At 37.8% G+C, this 26,338-nt stretch overlaps 1 protein-coding gene across 7 annotated transcripts; it reads left to right on the top strand.

Moving 5' to 3' along the window:
- Positions 1 to 905: 905 nt before the first annotated feature.
- LOC117930320 (zinc finger CCCH domain-containing protein 41) lies at positions 906 to 25,230 on the top strand. Of its 7 annotated transcripts, none has more exons than XR_004653901.1 (8): positions 906 to 1,268; positions 10,347 to 11,212; positions 11,937 to 13,184; positions 17,538 to 17,888; positions 18,675 to 19,171; positions 23,970 to 24,057; positions 24,167 to 24,230; positions 24,325 to 24,520. XR_004653901.1 is itself a non-coding variant. In XM_034850917.1 (6 exons), the coding sequence occupies exons 2-5, from the start codon at positions 10,430 to 10,432 to the stop codon at positions 19,137 to 19,139; spliced, it is 2,847 nt and encodes a 948-aa protein (XP_034706808.1). In that variant the 5' UTR covers positions 906 to 1,268; positions 10,347 to 10,429; the 3' UTR covers positions 19,140 to 19,171; positions 24,812 to 25,230. The 7 variants fall into 7 exon arrangements, 2 of the variants coding, with proteins under 2 accessions (XP_034706808.1, XP_034706807.1); XR_004653902.1 differs by having other exon boundaries at positions 24,020 to 24,057; XR_004653899.1 differs by lacking the exon at positions 24,325 to 24,520 and adding an exon at positions 24,812 to 25,059 and having other exon boundaries at positions 24,020 to 24,230.
- The last annotated feature ends 1,108 nt before the right edge of the window (positions 25,231 to 26,338 follow it).

Here is a 26,338-nt window from a genome sequence, read left to right on the forward strand (position 1 = left end):
GCTTTACTGTATTTGTCTCCTTGTACTTCCAACGGAGTCGTTGATATCAAAGCCAGGAGACAAACTCGCAGCAGTATATTCACCAAATGGCCTGGTTGGAGCAGTCTTGGGCATCCTTTTTACCATCAAATCAGTAGATTCATTGCCTGCAACTTTCCTTCCAACCATTCCAAGTTTCCCTAAAACCACTTTTCAGCGATCTTCTAGACTTTTTAGAGACTATTCCCCTCTTCCATTCTGGGCCTTGTAGCCCCTATTTGACGGTTTTCTGGAAGATAAAATTATCAAAATATTTTTTGAAAATAGATTTTAAAAACACTCGTAAATTATTTTTGGAAATCAACTTTTTATGAACCCAAATGTGAAAAATAATATTTTGGAAATAAAGATAATTTACTATTTTGAACAGTTCCAAATGGGTTCATAACATTAGAGAGAGCAGCCCACCACCCACAGGATGGGCCGAAAACCATGTTTTTAATGTTAAATTTTTAGCCAATGTTAAATTGCCCATGTTTTGAACAATTCCACGTCTTTCTTCAAACTGTTGTTTGCTGATTAGACATGGTACTGAGAGACTGAGAAAGATAGTGCCATCTATCAATCTAAATGCACTATGATTCATTGAAAATTAATACACAAGTCGATAATTTAAGTGAGTACCCAACACAAATATTTCAGGGCATACTTTAATATTTCATATATATAAAAAATTAGGAGGCGACTAGACGTCCACCACTTGCAATTTGGGCACGACCAAAATCCAATTGTTACACCAGTGTAATTTCGGGAAATTAAGGGTCAATCTCCGCAATTTACAGGATCCTCATGGGAGAAAAGTTTAAATCTGTAATTTTCAGTTTCGCCCTCTCCCCGGTTTATTTATTCACCATTCTCTCTCTGAAATAGAAAAGAAAGAAAAACAAAAGAAAAATAAAAATAAAAAATCCTATTTGCTTCTTCTGAGCTGCAACCCCAGAGGGAAGGCTGCCAAGGACACACCCAAAACCCCTCGCTCCGACAGCCCTTTCCGAATCATTCTCTGAAGGAAAAATCTTAATATAAAGACCCTCGACTATCTGTTATTTGCAATCTCTGTCCCTTTCTGTCTCCGAGAGATTTTGTTTATATATGTCTACGTATGCTCCGGAAATGCCCTTCCGTTGATTCACCGGGACTGCACTCTCGCGCCTCGCGAAACGACGACGTTTTAGTAATCTAGTGGAATTGTACGAGGCATTTGATTCTGGATTGTTCCAGGCGTTTCTGTAAGGCTTTCGATTTTAGATTTCTTGTTTTGTGTTGATTTCCGGTATTCAATTGTTGAATAATGACCTACTTTTGTGATTGTTGTTGGGGATTGTTTTAGGGTTTTAAAATTGGATTAGGTCTTTTGTCTGTGGAAGGTTTATGCTTCTGTCGTTTGTTTGTGGAAACCCTTAGGTTTTGGGCTTAATTTTGTAATTTGATGATTGGCACCACTCGGCTGATTAGTGTGCCTGATTGAGTTTCTTTGTGTTTTGCTCGATTTTGTTAATTTTGCATGCTGTGATTTTTGTGTCGAATTTTTGATTGGGTGTGGATGTTTGTGGGTTGCTGAATGAAATGTAGTGGTAAGAAGTTTTAGTATTGGCGGGCTTTCTTAGTTCATGATGGTGCGAACTAGTTAGTGATGAGGGAATTAAGTACTGCATAGTGATTAATTTTGGATGGTGGTTTGAATTTGTGTTTGCCCGCTTGTCGAATTCCATGTGGTGTGCATTCAGTGTTTAAGTTTTAATGTGCTAATGTTACTATGATTACATTGGATTCTTGCCACCTGAAAATGTTTTTTGTGGTACTCGTGTCTGTATTTGAACAATCCAGGGGCATAAATTTAGGTGGTTTGTGGGAAGGTTTTTGTTTTTTGATTTTTGGTAACCTTGAATCTGTGATTGCATCAATCTGCTTGCCTCATTTGCTCAATATGATGAATAGGGAGTTTAAGATGTGAAAACCCTTTAATGGATTCTTTGTTTTAAATTTTTGGTTGTCTGTAAATGTTAACCAAAAAAAGAGAAGTAAAAATAGAGTTTTCAAGCTGATGTCCACATACCAGTTCAAACTTGTGAGTAAATTACATAGGACCTTTTCAAGATCTGTATAAGATTTCCAAGTCACCTTAATGGGTTTTAATTTAAGCATCAGAGAGGATCAGGTTGAAATGATCTAACCTTCTTCTTGCTATTTGTGTCTCCATCATTTTTTTTTTCTTTTAATAGAAAATTGGTGGTAGAAGAGAAGAAAATTTTAATACAAAAAGAGCTTTGTACACATGCCATAGAGACTAGATTTCGAAATAGAAGCAAGAAGTTGCATTGGAGGAAGAAGCAGGAGTTACTGTAAAAAATTATTGGTCAAATTTGAACTGGAAAATCATTTGGAATAAAATGGAAAACCGTAAACGTCTTGCATTTGAAGAAGCAAAATTACCATAAAAAATTATAGGTGAAATTTGAACTGGAAATGAGTGGAAAACCATAAGCATCGATCTGGATGCTTATAAATCCATACTCCATGGGGTAGGAAGTAGACCGATGTGGTCTGGAAAGTTGTGTCCAAGCTGGAGTGCCTTTTTAGGCACTCTTGTCTTTTTTTGATAGGCCAATTATTGCTCGATAAAAAGGCGCCTAACAAAATGGGGACACTATCCTATTATATGTGAAGCATACAAGAAGTACCAAGTGCAACGGAAAAGAAAGATGGTTGCTGTGGGGGTTTGATAATTTGGTGCGGGATGGTAAAAGGGTGAGGTTTTGGAAAGACATTTGGTGCGGGAACACGCCCCTTTGTGAGGCCTTTCCCTCCTTGTTTGATTTAGCAGGTTCTAAAGATGCGTGGGTAGCGGACTATTGGGACCCAATGGGGGAAGAGGGAGGGTGGACTCCCCACTTCCTTAGACCTTTCAATGATTGGGAGGTGGAGGAGGTGGAGAGATTCCTTTCGTCCATTCAAGGAAAAAGGCTGGATGCTGATGTGGAGGATAGGATAGTGTGGAAAGAGACGAAAAATGAGATTTTCACCGTAAAATCACTTTATAAGTCTCTTGTTCATAGCTGTGCAGTCTCATTTCTGTGCAATATTATTTGGAGTCCGTATATTCCTACAAAGGTGAGTTTTTTTTGCTTGGGAAGCTTCTTGGGAGAAGGTCCTTACTCAAGATCAACTCAAGAGGAGGGGCTGGATTTTAGCCAACAGATGTTGCTTGTGTTATGTTGAAGAGGAAAGGATAAATCACATCCTTGTTCATTGTTCTAAGGCGAAGATTTTGTGGGATCTTGTGTTTTCTCTATTTGGGGTTAATTGGGTTCTTCCGTTTATGGTTAGAGACACTCTATTAAATTGGTATGTTTCTTTTAAGGACAAGAAGCATAGAAAGGTTTGGCTGGCAGTCCCTCTTTGTTTATTTGGACGGTTTGGAAGGAAAGAAATAGGATAGTCTTTGATAATGAGGTTTTGTCGATTCAAAGATTGAAAAATTCATTTGTTTGTAATCTTTTATCCTGGGCTAAATCTTCTATAGCTGTAGGCCCATTAACATTGTTTAACTTTGTGGAATGGTTGGGTTCTTGTTGAGGGCCGGTGAGTGCTTGTGTTTTTGTTGTTTTTTTTAGGTGACGCTTGTATACTCCCTGTATGCTCTGGGTCGCCTTTCAAGGACCCTTTTTCTAATATATCTTTGTGCATTTACCTATCAAAAAAAAAAAAAAAAATTGTCCTTTTTAGATTTCATGGATAGATTGGGCATGTTATGAGGCCAACTTTGAGTCTGTTAGGCATCTTAATGTTAGAAACTATCCCAATCCATGGGTTGAAACACGTGTACATGGCATGAAATAGATATGCAGGCATAGCGGATCTTCTAAAAGTAAGATGAGGAATGGTGATATATAAGCATATTGATACATAATTAAATTACACATGACATGTATATGTGTTTGACTTAATTTATCCAAATTTCTAGATTAGCAATTTCATTCTGGATGAAGAGGCTTAACAAAATGTTGTATATTTATATTACATATGTGCCAGTAATATTATTCCTCGTCTATTGTAGTTGTTTTTTAACCTTTTCAAACCAAAATAGCTACATTTATGTATGTAGTATGTTTAGAATGTGTAGGCTCTATGTGATATGGAAAAATTATATTAAAAATTCTTGACATGTTTGGAAAGTGTCAAAACATGTCTAGGATTGTCGAAGGAGTATCCATCCAACAAAGAAACAACTTCTGTTTGAAGTGTTAGGTGCTAGAATACAACACATTTCTGGTGCCAGTTAATCCTCCTTTGGTGTGGGATGGTATAAACGTATAGACAAATACTATCTAAGAATATCCTATGATGAAATTGTTTCTGAATGAATTGTGTTTAAAAAAGCTTGTTGGATCTCAAATGGTAACTTATTTGGGAGCATTACAAATAATAAAGATTTTAAAAACAATAATGATTATTTTTATTTTTATCTTTTATTTTGTGAAGCATTCCTTGAATAAAGTTCTACCTTAAAATCATGTCTCCATATCCAAAGAACAATGCACCCCAGATCTCTTTATACTTGTGATGAAGTATCTGTAATTTTGCATGATGTTTTTTATACACAAATTTTGATTCTATAGCATTTTGGAAGAGCTCCATAAATGTTGAAATTGGGTTATATCATGGTTTTCAGATGCATCAAATGCTAACTACAATTTTAGCAAGTCTGTTGTAAACATTTCAGAACAAAATTACATAACCCACCATGTCTTCTATAAGATTTTGACTTATTAAATTATAGACTTTTGAAGTGATTTTTTAATAAGGAATCTGTTCTCCTTTTGATATAGATTTCATGAAATTTTGTGAAGTTTTAACATTCTTTTTGAAGGTGGATTCCCCAACCGCTGCTACCCACTTCTCACCACATTAAAATATTGTTCAACTATGGTAAATATATAAATTGATATGGGTATATTGTGTTTGAGAATTTGCAATGCAACCATGTGTATGTCCATCTGTCACATACAGAGTAGAATAGAAAAGATAACAAGATTCTGGATTAAGAATTATTTCTTTATTTTTTTATAAGTATAAAGGAGTTTACTGAATTGGTTTAGAATTTCAGAAGAATAGTTGCTAGGAAGTAATAGAATACTGCATTTTAGGTGAATGTCAAATTGTGGGTTACATGTTAATTGTGTAGCATGTTCATCTATCACATATAGAATAGAACATAAAAGATAAGGAGATGTTGCCTTACGATTTGTTTCTTTTTTTCTTTTTTCCATTTAAGTATAAAAGAGTTGAGGTGATTTGGTTTAAAATTTCAGAAGAATAGTGGAAAGGAAGTTGTAAAACATCACATTATAGACTACTTGTTTGTGTTATGATCCTGTTAGGAAATAAGGGTTCTAAGATGTTTGCAAGTTCTAATATGTTTAAACATAATATATAAAGAGTTAATAGAATAAATATTAAAAAAGGGAAAAATCATTCCTATGGTTCAGTCTTTTGTCACCTTTTTAAGGAAAATAATGAAAAAAAATAAGAATTAATACCTAATAGAGAAACTGAATAACGGGTTTTTAGGGTAAAAAATAAACCATAACATATCCAGGATGCCAACTTCTGTTCCTTTCTAATGCTTCTGAAAAAGTAAATAGGGAACTTGTTCATACTGCCAGTAATGCTTTATTAACTTGATGTTAATTATGCTTAATATTATTTGTGCATTTGTAACTACATCATCACATTAACCAGGTGGCATAAATAAACTTTATTAACCTCTCTTAGAGTTCTTTGATTGTTTGTTGTTTTGTTTTGCTTTTGCTGTTTGGCACAGTTCATACACCTCTTGTGTATGATGGTTGCACCCCTTTTTGTAATTAACATGTGTCTCAACTTTGTCTACGTTAAGAAAAAGGAAAAATCATCTCACTTTTGGCAGAAAACTAAGAGCTCTTACATTAGATATCAAAAAGAATGATATGCAACAGTTGAGCTCTTACAATAGATATCAGAAGGAATGATATGCAACAGTTCTATTTTAGTATATAGACATCCAAACGAGCATCGTCAAACTTTGGAAATTGAGATACCACTCACAAGTCTTAAAACATATGCTATTTGGGATAAGCTTAATGTGTCAGGCACCTCAATCAGAGCATTTTAGGGAACATTTTTCAATAAAAATTAACTATAACATCTGTTCTCAACTATCTCATTTGACCTTTTTATAGAATCTAAACTCCCTCATTGGTAGAGCACATAAAAAATTTCTAATTTTTTTGATAGGTAAAGGAAATTTCATTAAAAGCCAAAGAGGCTAAATAAAGAGTATACACGGAGTATACCAAGGAACAAAAGAACAAAAGACAGTAAGGCAACAAGCCTGACCCTTACTTGGTAGCTAACCAGTTTACAAAATCAATCAAAGAGAAAGTGTGATCCCCTATATACACCTTAGCCCAATTCACAAAAGTGTACAAAAAAGTGGATTTAATTTCTTGGTCATTCATCTCAACATCGTCAAAGGCCCTCGTATTCATTTCTTTCCAAATGGTCCACATCAAGCAGAGAGGGGCAGCTCTCCAAGCTTTCTCCCTTTTCTTGCCCACAAAGGAATCATGCCATCCCAAGAGGTTCCTCTTCACAGAGGAGTGCATCACCCATTGCACCCCAAAAAGGGAGAGGATCAGAAGCCATAACATTCTGGCCTTCTCACAAAACAAAAGAAGGTGATCTGTGGTTTCCTTTTCATTTTTGCACAAATAGCACCTGTTGGGGATGCTCCACCCACTTCTCTTTAGGCGATCAATGGTGAGCAGCTTGCTCCAAGCCGCCTCCCAACCAAAGAAGCTAGCCCTAATTGGAACCCAAGGCGTCCAAATAATTCTAGCCGGGAAAGGAGGTATACTGCCCCTTGAGAACTAGTTATAAAAAGACTTGACTGAGAAGGTCCCCTTGAAAACGAGTCATAGAAATTCTAAAAATTAGATGTAATTATGGCAAAAAATTTCTAATGCCATAATTACATCTAATTTTTAGAATTTCTATGTTATTTGATTCTTTGGTTTATCATGATCTTATAATTCTGATTTTAACAGAAATCTTTGCAATAACCCTCGTCATTTCACTAGAATAGACGTGATGCTAAAAACTCTTCCAGAAACTTGTGCCATGAAAAGTGCCCCCCGAGCCTTCTTTTCTTTTTTCATTTTTACTTCATTTTGTTGAAAATCCTTTGATGTAGGACAACCCTAGGATAGTTGTCTACACTCAAGGGTAGGTGAGCTAGGGTTTTATTTTTAGGGTGTAAGGAGAGGAACAAGGAATAATTTTTATGGTAGAGAAAATTATAAGATAAGAAATAGAGAGAAAGAAGAAACAATGAAGAAAAGATGGAAAACCTTAGAGTCTCACTAAGGCCTTCTAGGAGTCTCACCTAGAAGAAAATCAATGGAGTCTCACCATTGAGGGTTGCAACCTTGCTATAAAAGAAAGTATAATATTATTCATCAAATTCATTCCTTTGATTTACATTGATTAGCTTATTTATAGGCTTTTCTAAGAAATCCAAGGTCTACTAGGACTCTAATAACCTATCATGACTCAAATTCTAATTATATTATAACTCAACTAGCTAATCCTAATTAGACTCCAACAAATACCAATCCCAATTCAAGCCTAATTAATATTAATCCTACTTAAAGTTTACTTAGGTCTTCACTTTCTTCCTTGAATAAACTTTAAAAGGCTTTCCCCCATCATCCTTTTAGACTTCAAATGCTGGTGTTTCATTGAAGTCTATCTTTCTAACCATCAGCATTAGCTACTAAATCAGTTGCCCTTCCTCTGTTTTCTAGTATGACTATGCATGTTACAGTTGATTCTGTCTTTCTTTTTCTTTGGGCTCCATTGAAGTGTGCAATGACAGAAGACTTGACTCAAATGGTCATGCTTTCAGATAATAGGAGAAGATTTGGTCCTCGATCTAAGGCATGGAAAAATAGGAATTGTGTGGCCAAGCCCAAATATTTCACTCACCCTAGCTCAACTGAGCTCCATTTATTTCCTGCCTTCACTTCTGAGCTCTGGTTAAGCTGCTCATCTGGGCTTAGCTTGCTAGTGCTTAAGTCTATCTTAGCTGTTAGACAGCCCCAGAGCTACTTCTCTTATCATATGCTACTGTAGCACATTCTGTAAGGGCTCACAGTGAAATGATTACACAATATCTCTATCCAACCCTTTGACCAATAGGAGTAATGGATATTGGTGAAATTCTTTAAATTTATTAGGGAGATTTCACTCTCTTTTCCTGCCTTAAATTTGGTGAAATTCTTTTCTTATTAGAGAGAAATTCTTTTGCCCTACCCTCGTCATCTTTTTGTGCCTTTTTTTTTATTGGTAGAAGCTAATAAATATATTAATGAAGTGCCAAAAAGGGCACACTAGAGTACACAAGACGTATACAACGGTCGCCGAAGGTAGCAAAAAAGGACAAGGGAAAATAAAAAACAACTCCCTCCTTGAATAAAAACCCAACCAATTAACGAAGGTGAGTAAAGACATCGGACCTTCAGCTATATACAAGTTAGACGAAGACAAGAAGTTACTAAGGAACACTGTTTTTAGCCTTTGGTCAGAAAACTCCTCATTATCAAAAGATCTTCTATTTCCCTCCTTCCAAATTGTCCAAAAGAGGCACAAAGGGGCTGCTCCCCATACTTTTTTCTGCTTCCTTCCAATGAAAGAGCCGCTCCACTCAAGCAGAGTCTCTGTTACGGAGAAAGGCAGTACCCAAGAAACGCCAAAAAGGGACAACAAAAGCTGCCACAAAATCCATGCCTTAAGACAATGTAGCAGAATATGCTCAGTTGACTCCTAGACATGGCATAGAAAACATCTATTAGATCTCTCCTCTGAAGCTGATCTAGCATTAGAGCTTTTCCCCAAGACGTCTCCCAAGCAAAAAAAACTTGCCTTAGGAGGAACCCACACATTTCAAACAATTCCTACTGGAAAAGGCACAGAAGAATTTCCCAGCTCTAGCACAGCGTACAGAGACTTGACGGAGAAAATTCCACTTTTTGTCTCTGACCAAATCACAATATGCTCACCTTTCCCATTCACCACCTTAACTTGCAGCCTCACCAGCAAACACTCCACATCCACAATCTCCCAATCATTTAGACACCTAGAGAATCTAAGAGTCCCAAAAGCCCCTCATCTTTTTTGCCTTGCCTTTCCCCCCCCTTTATTTCTGACTTGCTATAATTCTATTGGTGGGTTATAACTTGTTTGCAGTGAAGCTCCAAAACTTGCAATAAAGAGTGAAAAATTTGAAGAAGTAACATCTAGCTCTTATCAATTCTTTATGGATGTGCATTTTCTTAATAACCTAAATCAGAATAAGGTACTTGTACGATCATGCATTTTTTTCCCCTCATATTATACTCATTCTTGCCTTTCTTCCCTATTTGTGTTGATCCATCTTTCATTTAGGTTGATATCTCATTCACATGTTTCTTCATTGATGTGAGAACTCTTTACTTGTTTCATATGTTGTCCTAATCACATAAACTATTGATCAACACCTCTTTATTTCTGGGATTATGGGGATGTTCTACAGTATCAGAAGTAATTTTGGTTAGCTTCTTCTCAATTAATGGAAAGTGACAGCCACTTTGAAGATACTTCTGAACTAGCCATCAGCAGAAGTTTCTCAAGTAATCAACTCAAAAATGCTGTTTGGGTCACTGTCATGTTTCTTTCATGAACTTGTTAATTGTTAATGAGCAGCACCTTGAAAGTTGCTGAAAACTTGTTAGTTTTTAGTTATTCTATGTTTGTTATTGAAATAGAAAGTATTTATGGAAAATGGCAATTTTCTTTCATCTCCGGTGTTTTCTTGCTTAATGGAAACAACATTTTTTCCTACCAAGCATCTTTGCCTTGTCAATAGTGTTGTCTTGACTTTGTGAGAAATTGTAATTTGCATGACTCACTAGTTTCTAGTTTATCCTTCCTAGTCATGTCTGTCCAAATGATCTTGCAATATTGAATTTTAATGATTATGTTTTTCTCTTATGTTTAATTCAATGTGGGGATAAGATGATCCGATCTTTGAAATTTGCCTATCTCAGTCCTTTTTTAAATGGCAATTGTTGTAATTGTTTCCTCATGCACATAAGCACAAGTAAAATGAGTGGACTAAAACTGAAAATTCTTTATTTTCTATTATTAAAAGGTTTAATTGTTGTTTTTATTTGATTCCATCCTGTTCCTTGTTTCTATGCATGGCCTTAATTGCTGACCTTTTCCAGGCAATCGAAGTGGTTCAGTTGCTTTCTGTTATAAGTTCAGTACCTTGGGTGGTATAAGATTGAACTTTCTCCAAGAGGATCCCATGGAGCTGAAGGTTTCATCTCCAAAGCCTAGTGGTCTATCTCCATCTGATGGTGAGAGTGATCCTGAGGAGAAAGAAATCAGTGATGAGGATGATGATGATCGTAATCATAAGCATCGTAGGAGGGAGACACGGTCTCAGTCCCTGGAGAGAGATTCTCTTGAACAGGTTTTATCAAGGCCTTACAGGAAGCGTAACAAACCCTTTGAAAATGGACATTCTTTCAGAGAAAATGATTCTCAGTCAAGTGGATCATGGAAAAACTATAACATTTCCCCTATGGAGAAAGACTTTTCTGGGAAGTTTGAGAAAAGGCGTCCCGGTTTAGCAACATTTGCTCGGGCACCTTTAGATTTGAATCAAAGAACAAGGATGAACCAATCTTTTTCTGGTGATTCTGGTCCTGTTAGGGGAAGAGGAAGGGACCCTGGTTCTTGGAACCAACGTGATCCTAGATTCAGCCAAGTTGATATTGCTTCTCAAATGGTTCAAGGATCTATTCCCCCAGGTCTGTATGCAGGAAGGGGGTTGCCTAATGTTTCAAACACACAGAATGCTTCTTGGAGTGGGTTTGGGCTACTTCCAGGAATACCAAATGGTGCTCTGGATTCCCTCCATTCATTGGGTTTGCAAGGGACACTCAGACCACCTCTCAGTACTTCTCTGAATAAGAGTATTCCACGCCAACGATGTAGGGATTTTGAGGAACGTGGATTTTGTCTAAGAGGAGACATGTGCCCAATGGAGCATGGGGTCAATCGAATTGTTGTGGAAGATGTTCAGGTATGTGAGAGATTGAGAATAATTACTGTTGCTCACTTCTGTGATATATTTGATTTTGTAAAATGTTTTGTAAGAAAGAGGTGGAAAAGACCATGCATCTCTGTCAGAACCAATCACTTGGTGGGTCTTGGGGATATTCTGCATCTGAAATGATTTGAAAAATATCTTTACTTTGATCTGCCAATCATCAATAATGTGCTGTTCATTTTTTTTGGATATTTTTTTTCAAAGATTTATTAAATAGTTTGCTACAGCTGACTACACACACTCGAACACTGAGTTGATGGCTTCTCTAGTTATTCTTCTTGGTTACCTGTTCTTCACTTGGGTTTTATGTTCTCATATTTTTTTAGTAGAAAACTGAAAGTGTTGTTAGTAGAGGAAATGAAAATATGAGAAAGGTTATGTTGTTGTCATGTGCATGCACATGCATGAATGATTGATTATTTCTAACTGCCTCTCTGCCTAAATATAATGAGGCTGTCATTGCATGCCTGGGTAGGATCTATCATCATCATCTCAGATTTTAACAATAATAGTAAAATGGTTTGTTTTATTTTATTTTATTTTATTTTTTCAATGTTAGGGGTACAATATTCAAATTGGTGAATTGAAAATCCATTTTTCTGAGCTAGGATCTCTCATTATCTTCAAGCAATTATCTTTTTTGGCTTTCATGTATGTTTTGACTGCTATAGCTAATTTGTTGTTTTGCAAATTTCAGAGTCTTTCACAGTTTAACCTCCCTGTTTCACTTCCAAGTGCACATCTTCTGGGAACACCTGCTGGACCAGGGCCTTTACCTTCTGTTAATGCACCTCCAAGCACATTGATGAATAGCAAAGGATTTCAAAGCAAAAGTGGCAAGCCTGAAGTGGCTGAGGATGAGTTAGGACTGAATGGTGCATTTTCAGGTTCTGCTGTTGGAGGTGGAGCTGAGCTGTATGATCCTGATCAGCCCCTTTGGAATAATGATTGTCCTGAAACACCAAGTGCACTATTAGCCCTACATTCGCCCAAGATTGATGAAACTGAGTGCTTGTTGGATGCTAATTCTTCTGATCGTTATCATGCCAGATTATGTGACGGCTCAGATAATGGACGCCCAGTTAAAAACACTGGGACTACTGTTGGCTCACAGAGTACAAATGTTTCTGTTTGGGGGAGAATTGGTGGTGCAAAAGATCGATTAGAAGCAAAAGAGAAAATTGATTCTGTGATAAGTTCCTCAGATTATCTCGAAAATGAAGGTAAGGAAGATCAGGAGGCATTAACTAGTGTTCAAGGCACTTCTCGTCAAGGAAAGCGGATTATTGTAGAGGACATTGGCCCAAAGAAAGTGGATTTGTCCTCCAGGACACAAGGTGATGCTATGCGTAATATTAGGAAACCATCTCAAAAGGCGCTCCGTACTCTATTTGTTAATGGCATTCCACAGAAAAACAACAGAAAAGAGGCCCTCCTTTCACATTTTCGGAAATTTGGGGAGGTTATTGACATCTATATTCCATTGAATAGTGAACGAGCTTTTGTCCAGTTCTCTAAACGGGAAGAGGCAGAGGCTGCTCTACAGGCACCGGATGCTGTAATGGGTAACCGCTTTATCAAGTTATGGTGGGCTAATCGGGATAGCGTCCCTGATGACAGCATTAGCGGTGGCAACGGTGCATCTGTAATCCCCCATGGTGTGACAGCTGCTTCAGTTCCATCTCATCCATCTGCTGTCAATAGGGCAAAAGATAATCTTCAATCTGCAGCCCCAAAAGTTAATGCTGCCCATGCTATTGATGCTCCTTCTCCCACATCTGATCACTCTAAACCAATTGTTACAAATGGTCCCAAGGCTCCGCCTCCTTTGCAAAAGAAACTAGAGAGTTTAGAGCTTATGAAGGAGGAACTTCGCAAGAAGCAGGAAATGCTGGATCAAAAGCGGAATGACTTCCGGCGCCAGTTGGATAAGCTTGAGAAACAAGTATAGCTAGTTTCCTTATCTTGAAAATTTTCTTTTGTTATATATTGATTTGTTTAGTTTGAGCCCATAACCTGCTATAACCTCTTGATTTTGTACTTTCTTTTGACAGGGAATAAATACTTACATGTAACTATAAAACAGATAAGTAAGAGGGTGAGATATCCTCCCAAAGGATGAGAGAATACAAGAGATAAAGTCCCTTGGAGAATATATGTAACTGAGCAATAAGTGGAAACAAAAATTCTTCTAACCATTGCCAATTTGTGGGGCTGGAAATCTCCAACAAATTCCATCTAAGATGAGGCTCTGCAAGTGGCTAACAATCCCCTCTTAGAATGTATATAAATAGGCAATAAGCCAAAACAAAAACCACCCTTCTAACCATTGCCTATCTATGGCAGCTGCAAGTCCCTAACAAATTTCATCCAAGAAGAGGCTCCCCACTTGTCTAACACGTTCGCTTTATGATGTACATCTAAGTCTCTAACTAAAGGGTCCAACTAAAGGGGACACAACATTCCTTAGAAAGTTTTGGATTTGTCTAAACCACCATTGACATAGGATAACTAGTCCCAAGAAAGTAGTCAAGTCAACTAGTATCATAATAATATTTAAATTACCTAGGAAACTTGAGACTTGTATTACTTGGTTACTTGTGGTGAATATTGATGAGAATTTTCATTTTCTAAGTGTTGGAAGTTGTGAAGACATTAAAGGGTTATTGAGATAAATAGGAGGGAAAAATGATGGAAAAAGTTCTTTTGCCTTTTTTGTTCTAAATTTTTAGTTAATGGAAGTCTCATCTTGAGAGTTTCTTTGGCTGATTTTAAACTTTCTTGGGTTAAATGTGTTTTGTCCTTTTCTCTTTCTTGCTTTTGTTACGGCAGCCATGATCTGCTCCTCTAAGTAGAAACCCAAGGAATGCTGGTCAAAGAATCCTCTCCTACCCATATGTTCCTAAAACTTTGCTTTATTAATATTCTAAGAGTGCTTTTGGGTATCAAGTGTGTGATCCTAAAATATAAAAGCCTAGTCTTGCAAACGTAATTCTTAGATTAGGCTAGGAATCTCCATATGGTAAGACATTGTAATTTGGTATTCTTTTACTAATCAAAAGAAATTGGTATTCTTTGTGGGCCAACACTTTTTTTTTTTATAGGTAAGTAGTAACCATGTATTAAAAAGAGAAATGCTAAAAAGCGCTTAAAGTATACAGAGAGAGTATACGAAGGGTGCCAACCAAAAAAGGAAGGGCTAACAAAAAACAATGCCGCTCAATGAACCCTTAACCAATCCACAAAATCTACAATAGAGGAGCCCAAAACTATACACAATTTGGACTACACTTAAAGATTACAAAGAAAAGTTTAATCCCTTGGTCAGACAACTCTTTGTTATCAAATGCTCTATTGTTCCTTTCTTTCCAGACCATCCAAAACAAACACAAAGGAGCAACTTACCAAACCTTCTTCCTTTTCCTACCCACAAAAGACTTGTGCCAACTTAAGAGTAACTCTCTTATTGAAGAGGGCAACACCCAAGACACACCAAACAGAGAAAACAAAAGATGCCAAAGAACCTGAGTCTTGATGTAGTGGATGAGCATGTGATCAATCGATTCTTTCTGTTTATGACAAAGAAAACATTTGTTTTCCATTGACCACCCTCTCCTCATTAAAAGATCCAAAGTTAAGACTTTACTCCAAGTAGCCTCCCATGCAAAGAAGTTAACCTTAGGTGGCACCCAAGAATTCCAAATGACTACAATTGGGAAATTGGAAGGACCTCCCAGTTCTAAAACCTTGTACATGGCTTTAACATAAAATTCTCCACACTTCTCTCTTGCCCACACCAATCTATCCTCTTCATTACTACTCACCCTCCACCTTTGTAATCTCATGAAAAACCTTTCAACCAAATCCACCTCCCAATTGTTGAGCCTCCTAGAGAAACGAGGAACCCAACAACCCCCATCAGAAGAAGCACTCCAAACATTAGTGACCCAAGCCTCTTTGGAAGTGGCTAAGACAAATAGAGAAGAGAAAGAAGAACTAAGCGGTTCGTCTCCACACCACTTGTCTTACCAAAATCTCACCCTCCTTCCATCACCCACAAAGAATGCCACTCTGCTTCCCAAGAAGTCTCATTCCTTTCTTATAACTTTCCAGAGGCCAACCCCATATCCTTCTCTCACTTCGTAGGATCTCCACCCACCCTTCTCTTCCCTATACTTTTCGCTGATGATTTTTTTCCAATAAGCCCCCATTTATGCCACATAACACCAACTCTACTTGCACAAAAAAGCTCTATCGAGGGTTGACAAGTGCTTTACTCCCAACCCTCCTTTGTTTTTATCAGAATTGATAATGGCCCACCGAACCAAATGAGGTTTCTGCTCCAAAGCCCCACCACCCCAAAGGAAGTCCTTTTGGATTTGCTTTAGCCTCATCTTAACAATCCTCAGAATACAAAAGTGGGACATAAAATAAATAGGCATGTTGGAGAAAGTGCTCTAGATTAGAGTGAGTCTCCCGCCCTTGGAAATGTATTGTCTCTTCGACAGTGCTAGTCTTTTGCGCAACCTCTCATTCACACCATCCCCAATTGAGACAGACTTAAATGGAGCACCTAGCGGGAGGCCTAAATATGAAGAGGGAAGGGCACCAACCCTACACCCAAACTCTTGATCGAGCCCTTCTACATTCTCCATTATCCTCATCAGAATTAGCTCACTCTTTTCCAGATTAACCTTTAATCCTAAAATGGCCTTGAATCAAATAAGCATCCAATACAATTAGGTCAATTGATTGTGAGAAGGCTCATAGAAAACAAAGGTATCTTCATCAAACAACAAATGAGAGACCTCCACCCCCTCCCTACCTCTACCACTCACTCGCCAACCAGATAGAAAGCCACCAAAGTTGGCTTTTTTTAGCAAACAACTAAGAGCTTCCATGACAATCACAAACAAGTAAGGTGAAGGTGAATCCCCCTGTCTCAATCCTTGAGAGTTACAAAACAAACCTGTTGGGGAGCCGTTAACAAGGATCAAGAAACTCACAGTAGAAATACACCATCTAATCCACCTGATCCACTTGTCACCAAATCCCATCTTGCTGAGAACCAAAATAAGAAAATCCCAATTGACGGGATCGTTGGCCCTCTATAGCCAACTTACAAATTACACCACAAGCATTCCTCTTCAACAATGAGTCGATAGTCTCATTAGATATCAAAGAAGCATATAGAATTTCCCTTCCCTCCAAAAAGGCATTCTGAACAAGACACAACCTTTCCCACAAGCTTCTTTAATCTGTTTGTGAGAACTTTAGCTAGTGGCTTGTAGATTTTGCCCCCCAAACTTATTGGCCTAATGTCTTTTAGGTTCTCAACCCCCTCTTTTTTTTCAGTATAAGCACCCAAAAAGAAGTATTCAAGCTCTTCACAAATTTTCCATGCTCATGGAACTCCCTAAATACCCCCATCACATCCTCCTTCACAAAGTCTCAGCTGCACTGCCAAAAAGCCAAGAAAAAACCATCTGGGCCTGGAGCTTTATCTCCACTAAGGTCTGAGAGGGCTTTGAACACCACAATCTCAGAGAATGGCTCCTCCAACAAGGCTACCTCTGCATCCCCTAACACATCAAAGGTCAGCCCCGTGCAGCTGGGTCTCCAGTCCCCATTCTCAGGCAACAGGGACTGAAAAGCCTGGACTGCGCTTGGGAGATTTATAAGACATAATGAAGGAAAAAAAATAGTTTATTTTATTTTTATTTTTTTAAATTGGTACAAAACTGAGAGAGATCATTAAAATGGAAAATAGAATATACTAAGAAGGATGAGATATTTTTAAAAAAATGGAGGAAACTAAAACCTGCTCCCAAATACGCCTCTGCTAAAACAGAGGCACATACGCAAAATATGCCTGTTACTGGCCCAAAGATCCAAAGAGATCAGACTAAAAGTAATTCCTGTTGTTGACTCTCAATTTCTCTCACTCCACATTTTTCTGGAACTCCCTACATGCATGGTAACACGAAGGTATTGCATGTGTTTCTGCCTCTAATATAATTGTGAAGAAAGGTTAAGAAGTGTTACATCCTGAAACTCTGTAAGAGTTCTGGTGTTCCTTGCAATCCAAATTGCCTACACTGTGACAAGCAATGCATACCACCAAAGACTGTACTTTTAGGACCTCTATGAAAGCTCTGAAAAATGCTACAATGACAAGTTTCTAGTTGTTTTCATCATACACTTCTTATCAGCATGAAAATATAAAATTTATTACTATACAGCAATAGAAAATATCATTTCCTTGTGACTACTGTTCTCAAGTTTTGCCTGTTTGCAGGCCACAGGACTCAAGGGTGAAGTAGGAGCTGAGCAAGCTGCAAAGAGACCTAAAGTGGGAATAGTTGGTGATGCTGCAAAAGCTGCAACTCCAAGGTGCACTGATCCGGGTATTGCTGTGGGATCACCACAAACTGAAATAATGATGGATAAGAACAAGTCTGCTGAGAATGTTGTGCCCCATAGTTCAAAAACAAATTCAGCTATGGTGCTGCTGGAGCCTACTGTCTTGAAGCAGTCAGTTCGTCCATTAGCACTTGGTGGGACTCCTTCCCAAATGAATAGATATAAATTGGACAACCGTCCTATGGGATTTAGGATTATGGCACCTTTACCAACAGGTCTTGCAAACGTGAGTCTCCCTCGCTCTCTCTCTCCCTCTCCCTTACTTAGTTCCTTGTCAAGCTGTATCAACATTCCCAATCTCTCCCTCTCTCCCCCTCCCCCGCCCAACCCCCCCAGCACCCCCCCATCTTTGTCATGAGAAAGCTCATAATTCATCTCTTCCTCCCCTCCCTCTTTTTTTTCTTTTTTCTTTTTTGGGCTTGTTTTCCCTGATAACTCAGTAGAACTAACCATTGAGGGTAATGTGAATGAATGATCTGAGTCCAGAAAATAGTTTAGAAATCATCTCGTAGATCCTGCCTCCACCCTCTTCTTTTTGGCCTGTTTGCTCTGATAAATCAATACAACCAACCATTGAGGGTAATGCGAGTGAATGATCGTAGTCTTAGTCCAAAGAACTTTTCAATCATAATATCCATCAATTCCATCCTTTCATGGATGCAAGAAAGAAGCTGTCATTAAAATTCCATATATACTGGGCATGTGTGACAGCATGAGTGATGGTAATGATGTTAATTTTTACAATTTTGAACTAGCATTCTTTTATGGATGGAGTAAAATTCTATGCATCCTGTGCTGTGCCTCTTATACTATTTCATAATTAAGCATTCAAGATTTTATTATGCCATTTATTTATCTAATCAAATATAAGGTATGATATCTCAATGTTCTCTAGGAATCCTATGTGTTCTTTCTCCTTATGCTATTTCATAGTTAAATACTTATGATTTTATGTTGCCATTTATACATCTGATCAAATATAAGGTAAAACTGATGTCTCAATTTTCTCTAGGTGGCTGTTTTGAAGGAACACTTCTCATCATATGGTGATCTTTCCACTGTGGAACTAGAAGATCTAGAAGCCCTCGATGGTGGTAATGGGTCAGATGCATCCAGAAATTGCTCAGCTCGTATAACCTTCACAACACGTCGTTCAGCTGAAAGGGCATTTGTAAATGGTAAATGCTGGCAAGGCCACAATTTGCACTTTATGTGGTTGATATCAAGTAATTCTGGCAATGAGCTCGGTGGCCGAGAAAGTTCTCCATCTGCTTCTAAGGGGTCTTCAGATGCTGATCTTCAACCTGCAGGAAAGGTAGCATGCAGTGTATCTCTGGAAACAGTTCTCTCAGGAAATGGAGAACCTGAAGATTCAGAAAGAAAAAGTAGTATGGAGCATAAGGAACCTGATGGAAATTTTCAGGCAAGTCCAACTCTGTTGTGTGAGGAACAGTCACCAAAGAGCAATGTTTGTTGAGGATGGCATAATTGTCAAATTTGTACAGTGAGGTAAAATTTTAAATCTATTGAACTCTAATTTCAAGTGTCCTGGTTGAGTTGGTGAAATCTTAGTTTTCAAAATTTTCTTATTTCATGGATGGGATGCATGTAAAATGGGAATTTTCTGATTTCATTATTCCCAGCTGTGGAAATTGTTGGTTAGTTGAGTGATGAATCATGTTATATCATTTCAGATACTTAGAGTTGTCTAGGACTGAGGATTAAGGTGAAATATTTTGTTGAAATAAATCTAATGTTTAAACGATAGTGTTTTGAATCTTGTGTGTGTGTGTGTTGCACACGATTATATGTGGTTTCTACAATTGAAATTCAGTTTGTAGCTATACCAAATATCATATCTGAATTAAACCTGGTAACTTTTACTTTCTTATGTTTGAAGTGTGGCCTCGCTGCATTGTGATTGACTTGTTCTATGAAGACATTACCATATAATATTTTTGATAAATAAGATAATGGATTAAATGTGCAACTAGTACATAAGAGTACACAATACATATACAATGAGTGCCAAGAGGCAAAACAAAAAAGAAGGGAAACAAAAAACTACTCCCTCTCTCAACAAGAACCTAACCAATCCACAAAATGAATTAAAGACATTGTGCTTCCATTTATGTACACTTTAATCCACAAAGATAGATTGTTAAGGAAAGAGCTTTTGAGTCTTTGATTTGATAACCCCTTGTCTTCAAACAATCTTTGATTTCTTTCCTTCCAAATAGTCCAGAAAATACATAAGGGGGCGGCTCTCTAAGCCTTCTTTCACCTTCTATCCACAAAAGAACTAGGCCATTCTAGGAGAGTCTCCTTAATCGAGGTAGAAATAACCTAAGGAATATAGAATAAAGAGAACACCAACTACCATAAAATCCTAGCCTTATCACAACGAAGAAGAATGCGATCAATGAATTTTGCCTTCTCTTTGCACAAAGTACACTTGTTGACTAATGACCAACCTCTTCTTTGGAATTGGTCCAAAGTCAACACCTTCTCCAACAAGCATCCCAAGTGAAAAAACTCACCTTAGAAGGAATCTAGGAGTTCAAAATTATCCCTAACGAAAAAGGGTATGCACAACTTGACTCTAAAAGAGAATAAAGGCCTTTTACATAGATCTTTCCTTTGCTATTGCCCTTCCAAATTACTTTATCCTATTTCTCCCTATTCACGGACTGTCCTTGGAGTTTAAATAGGAAACACTCCACAATATCCAACTCCCTGCCATTCAAATGCCTTGCAAAACACAAATTTTAATCTCCTCCTTTTCCTCTGCTCCCATAAATTTGCTAACCACACCTCTTTCGACTTGGTTTAGGCAAACAAGGATGAGAATATCACACTTAAAGGTTCCTCACTACATCACCTATCATTTCAAAACTTCATTTTGCTCCCATCACCCATTGCATAAGGAACTCTTTTATTAAAGAGATCCTGCTTCTTTCTTATGACTTTCCATAATCCAACCCCATAAGAGTCTCTCACCTCACATGACCACTACTCCCCTTCTTCCTTCTTGTATTTCCCCCTTATGATCTTCTTCCAAAGCGTTTCCCTTTAACACGAATAATGCCAACACCATTTGCAAAGAAGAGCTTAATTTTTCTCAAAGAGAGAGATCGAACACCTAGTCCTTCTTTTGACTTGGCCTTACAGATAGTCCACCACTTCATTAAGTGCAACTTGTTCTTTAAGGATCCTCTTTCCCAAAGAAAATCTCTTTGAATCTTTTATAACCTGAATCTCACAATTCTCGGGATGGTGAACGAGAGCATGAAGTAAATTGGCAAACTGGATATAATACTACCAAGCAACATAAGTCGTCCTTCTTTTGAGATGTATTGTCTCTTCCACAATGAAAGCCTTTTGCAAAACCGTTCTTCAACTCCATCCCAAGCTGCCTTTGATTTGTAAGAGGCCCCCAATGGAAGTCCTAAGTAAGAAGTCGGTAGTTCCCTTATCTCACAACTAATCTCAGAAGCTAACTCCTCCATATTATCCACCAAACCTATTGGAATCATCTTGCTCTTCTTCAAATCTATCTTTAACCCAATATGGCTTTGAACCACATGAGAAGCCAACATAAATTAGTGATTGCTCTTGAGAAGCCCCACAAAAAGCCATAATGTCATCAACAAAGAGAAGATGAGAAATTTCCTCATCTCACCTTCTCTTCTCCCATTTTAAAACTTGAAAGAAAATCTCATTCCTGGGCTCTCACTAGCAAGCTACTGAGAGCCTCTATTGCAATCACAAAAAGGTATGGGGAAAGGAGGTTCCCTTGTCTTAACCTCTTAGAGCTTTGAAAGAAGCCTGTGGAAGAACTGTTTACCAAAACAGATTAATTGGCTGAAGAAATGCACCACTTAATCCATTCTTCATTTATGCGTGAACCCCATTTTGCCCAGAATCGCTATTGAAAAACCCCAATTGACATGGTCATTAACCTTCTCAATGTTGAGCTTACACAACAATCCATAGTTCTTATTTTTAAACATGGAATCAACAACCTTGTTTGTTTTTTATCATCCCTATCAAGAATTTGTCTTCACTCTACAAAAGCATTTGGAAACTTGGAAACTACTTTTTCTACCACTTTCTTGAGTCTATTGGCCTACATTTTTGCAAATAGTTTAGAGAGGCTTCCTACCAAACTTATAGGCCTAAAATCCTTGAGATCTTTTGGGCCTCTCTTCTTAGTGATAAGCACTAGAAACGAAGCATTTAAGCCTTTTTACAAACCTACCGTGTTCATGAAACTCATTACAGAAGCTTAACACTTAGTTTTTACAAACTCCAAATTGAATTGCCAAAAGGCTATAGAAAAGCCATCCGGGCCATAGAAAAGCCATCTAGGCCATAGAAAAACTGTCTGGGCAAGGGGCTTTGTCACCATTCAACTCTGACAACGCACCAAACGCCTCCTCCTCCGTGAAAATCTCCTCCAACTTCCTAGCTTCTTGATCATCTAGTATCGCAAAGGGCATAGCATCAATGCTAGGCCTCCAATCCCCTTCTTTAGAGAGAAGGGTCTTAAAAGCCCCAACCACCCCCTCCTTTATCTCTCTCTTCTATAAGCCACACCCCATTTACTTTAATCTTAGCATCTTATATTGGCCATTTTATGGAAAAACTTAATATTTCTATCTCCTTCCTTAAGCCAATTTTCCCTTTGTCTCCAAGACACTTCTTTGAAGATGCTTCTTCCATCAAAGTCCACTTTTGTTAATCTTCCCTGACAGTCTTCCTAGCTACTGCCTCAACAAGAGATAGAGCACCTTCCCTCTCTTTGGCATCCCAAAAACCCAATTGATTAAGGCCTCCTTCCTCATGGAGACATTACCAAACATCTCTTTATTCTATCTTTTCAATAATAATCTAAGGGCTTTTTACTTAGAAGCCAAAATGAATCTGGCAGAACCAGAAAAATAAATGCCCACCCACCAACCCTTCAACAGCTCTGAGAACCATTCCTCCCTTGACCCCATGTTTTCAGACCTAAAGGGAGTATGACCTCTTCTTACTATCTAATATTAAGTACAATCCTTGTTTTGACACTAGAAATTCCAATCTGACTAATTTTTCCATCATGTCCTTGTACAACCAATATCTGAATTTATATTTAGTACCACCAGTTATTCTTTGATTGCTGAAATCATCTATCACCTGAACAATTGTCTACATTTCTGTAATTTGGAAAATTTATATATCTTATCATAATATGGGATGAATTTGCTCTGATAGCGTGTTTCAGCAACTTCTAAGTCAAAAGCGCCCTCTCTTCCACTACAATCGGTACTCATGTACGGAACCTGATGGAATCTTTTACCTTGATTTCACTAAATTCATTGAGGAAAATTTGTTGAGCTCCTTTTAGTTCAGATCAGCAAGAGCAGATATTTATGCTATATGAAGTCAAGTGGAGGCTGCTGCTTCATTTTTTTACCCCAAACTGGGGGTCAGCCTAGTGGATGATAAGATATAGGTCTTTTAAGCCTTTATTCTTGTATTGTCCTGTTGTGTTTTCTCTTTGGCATTTACTGTTTTAGTAGCTGGAGTGAACTAGGTTGCCACCAAAGAATCCTCACAGCTTTTGGTGAGGGGTGTTGGAAAAGGGGAAGAGGGTAGGACCCATGAAATTGCAGTATTCTAGCCCCTGAACTGGGCTTACAGAAGAAATGTAGGGCATCAGGTAGAGGATTCTCATTTTTAGAGTTGACACCTCTGTACTCCAGGTTTACATTTAGAATGTGATTAAACATAAGACCATTTAGTAGGTGTGGGCATTGAAAATAGAAGATTGTGTTTTGTGTCATGTGCAAGCATGTATTACCTTTCTGATTTTGGAGAGAGCAAAATCGAAGGGCTTTTGATGATGTGGAACATTCAGAGCAAGTGCACAAATCATTATTTATGGGGAATTTTTTTGGATTGAGCAAAAGATATTGTATAGAGGAGACACCTTTGTCAATGGTGGATTTTGTTGAATAGTTGGGCTCAGGTAGGTTAGAGATAGAGTTGTGTCCCTTTTTTTATGTTCTTTTTTTTAGCTCCCTTTATACTTCCTCTGTATGATGCAGCTCTTTCTGTATATTTTCATTCTTACACACATATATATAGCGTACTTATAAAAGGAAAACGAAAATATGACCTTTCTGATTTCCATTTCTGGTATTCTACATCATTATTATCCATCAGTTTCTCACTATCATACTGCTAGTTTTTTTTTTTTTTTGGTGAAAAAAATTGGAGGATTTATTATCACTTGGAAGTTTGTTCTTTGATAATGTAGGGTAGGTGCTTATGAGTGATTCTCAGAATTAAATCACCTTCAAATTTCAGGTCATTCGTCACTCTCAGAAACCAAGAAACATCTTTCTGTAATTCCCTGCTACCTGGCTTTCTGTATTTGTGCATAAAAACAGGACAATTATCCCTGTTCAAAATTCGAAGTACTTGTAATTACAGTTTTGATATTGGGAATTTCAGAGCACATCCAGATTTCCACAATTGAAGGAGTACAAAACATGTGTTCATCCATTACTTCAAAGAGGTTTTATTTTGTTACCAGTTTTTTACTTTCTTTTCCTTGGAGGTGAAAAGAAATTCATGCTGTAATTGGTAGTTGTACTTTCATCGTCATGCAGGTTGTGCGTCCAGTTGGATTTTGGTCACAAATATTAGTTTGTTGAGACTTTCAGAGCAGGATGGGAAAAAGAACTAATCCTCCCTCGTTGTGTACTAGGACTGTTCTAGTAAATATCATCTTTGTCATGTAGACTAGCTGCATGCCATTTCTAATGCTATGATTTCTAATCAATCACAGCTACGTATTTCTGATTCCATGACCAAATGATTTTTATTGGGCTTCATGTTGCATTTGGAATGAGTCCATGAGCCGGACGATTTAGATTTGAGTTTCATGCTGCACGTGGAATGAGTGAAATTGTGGTTTCCCCAGCATTAACCCGTTCCTTTTTCTTCACCAGCTACTGTTCCAAATGAGTTCTCAATCTTAGGATTTTGGAAAATCATCTCATCTTTATCTTATCCCCATGAATTTGGGGAATGAGGAAACTAATCCATGCTGGAATGATTTTAAGTCTCATCGATTATTTCCTTTTTCAATGTCAGGGTTTGCATGTCTCAAGTCTTGGTTTGATTCTGATGACCATGTTGTAGTTCAAAAGCAGGAGGCAGTACGATCCAAAACGTATTATGCTTGGTGTGCTTGGTGTTTACAAATGTCCAGTGTGCCTGATGGTACTCGTTTTGCTTGCTGCATGTCGTGTTAAATTGATAATATCATGCTTGGATTTAGGGCTTGCATAAGATGCAATTCAACCCACAAAATCAATTGAATGGATCATTTTTTTTTTTTTTTAAAGTTCAGTTTGTTTAGTTTTTATACATTAAAATCACATAGATCATCCCTGCTTGGATTTTGTTATTTCTGCCACTTGAGGCCGCTGTAAACTGTTATAAATTTGTAACTCATTTGGAGCATACATATAATTTGTCCCCATAACTTTTTAGCTCACATTATTCTGTCAGACGAACTTATGAATGGTCAGATGAGTGGATATTCTTGAATCTAAATCAGATCAACATAATACTACAGTTAACTTATTATAATAATATGCTTGATTCTGAACCTAATTTCCTGTAAAGCTCATTATTTGGGCAGCAATACATCTTGGGGAGAAAATCTTCCCATTTGCGTCCTTCAATAGATAATAAAATTGGGAAAGAACTTCAAAATTATATAGGAAACTATAGAAATGATCTCTCTGTAGTTCAATCTTTGTATGAAAGTCAGCTCGGAAGTGCCAAACCTCCATTCTATTCATTCTATTCAGCTGTTCATAAGACTGTACTTGAGGGGTGTGCTTCACCTTATAGTTCTCTGGACCTCCATTGGGACTCAACCTCCTAGCAAGAGCACCATGTGTGGGATACAAAATCAACTTCTTGAGTGTGGTCATTTTATTGCAGCCCATCAGGCAGTGCCCTCAACCGAAAACAGTTCAGAAAACATGAATACTGTAAGCAGGCATTGCTCCCTCTTCCATCTAAGAACATTCCACCAAAACATCAGAACAAAATAATGAGGCACTCAAATTGGGAAACCCACCTACTCTACAGAACTCCCCATTAATTTCCTTTTGTGATGTGTTCACCATTGTTAATTGTTTCAATTTGGGAAGCTACTGTAAAATTGTAGTTTAGTTCTCAGATAGATGGGAGGAGACCATTGGTAACTTGGTGAGGTTCTCCATTGAGCCAAGCCAGGCAGGACTCTCAATAAAACGACCTTCTAGCTTCAATGTTTGAAGTAGTGACGGAGGTGAGAAGGATTCTGAGGGGAAAAGTGAGTCAGAAAACCAAAATGAGCTCTTGAAGTTGGAGAGGATCCTCTCCACCCTAGGGGAGAAGATGAGGAGCCTAGTCATCTTCATGGTCGAGGCATATAGATCACTGGCATAATCATCTGAAAAACAACTGATTCCGAGTGATCTTAGATGTGTTAAGTTGCCTGGAGGCTTTTAGAGGCTCAGAATCATCTGAGAAACACCTAATTCCTTGGAAATGCTACCACCTGTATATATGCCTTCTAGAGTCTAGAGGCTTTTGAGTCTTGAGATGCCTTCAGGAACTCTA

Source organism: Vitis riparia, chromosome 14 (genome assembly GCF_004353265.1).
Source record: "Vitis riparia cultivar Riparia Gloire de Montpellier isolate 1030 chromosome 14, EGFV_Vit.rip_1.0, whole genome shotgun sequence".
Classification (NCBI taxonomy): domain Eukaryota; kingdom Viridiplantae; phylum Streptophyta; class Magnoliopsida; order Vitales; family Vitaceae; genus Vitis; species Vitis riparia.

What these genes read in the sequence shown, in the direction of transcription:
- LOC117930320 (XM_034850917.1), top strand. Translation starts at nt 10,430, where the DNA reads ATGGAGCTGAAGGTTTCATCTCCAAAGCCTAGTGGTCTATCTCCATCT. An exon ending in TGGATAAGCTTGAGAAACAA is followed by an intron (nt 13,185 to 17,537) that starts GTATAGCTAGTT and finishes GCCTGTTTGCAG; the next exon opens with GCCACAGGACTCAAGGGTGA. An exon ending in TACCAACAGGTCTTGCAAAC is followed by an intron (nt 17,889 to 18,674) that starts GTGAGTCTCCCT and finishes AATTTTCTCTAG; the next exon opens with GTGGCTGTTTTGAAGGAACA.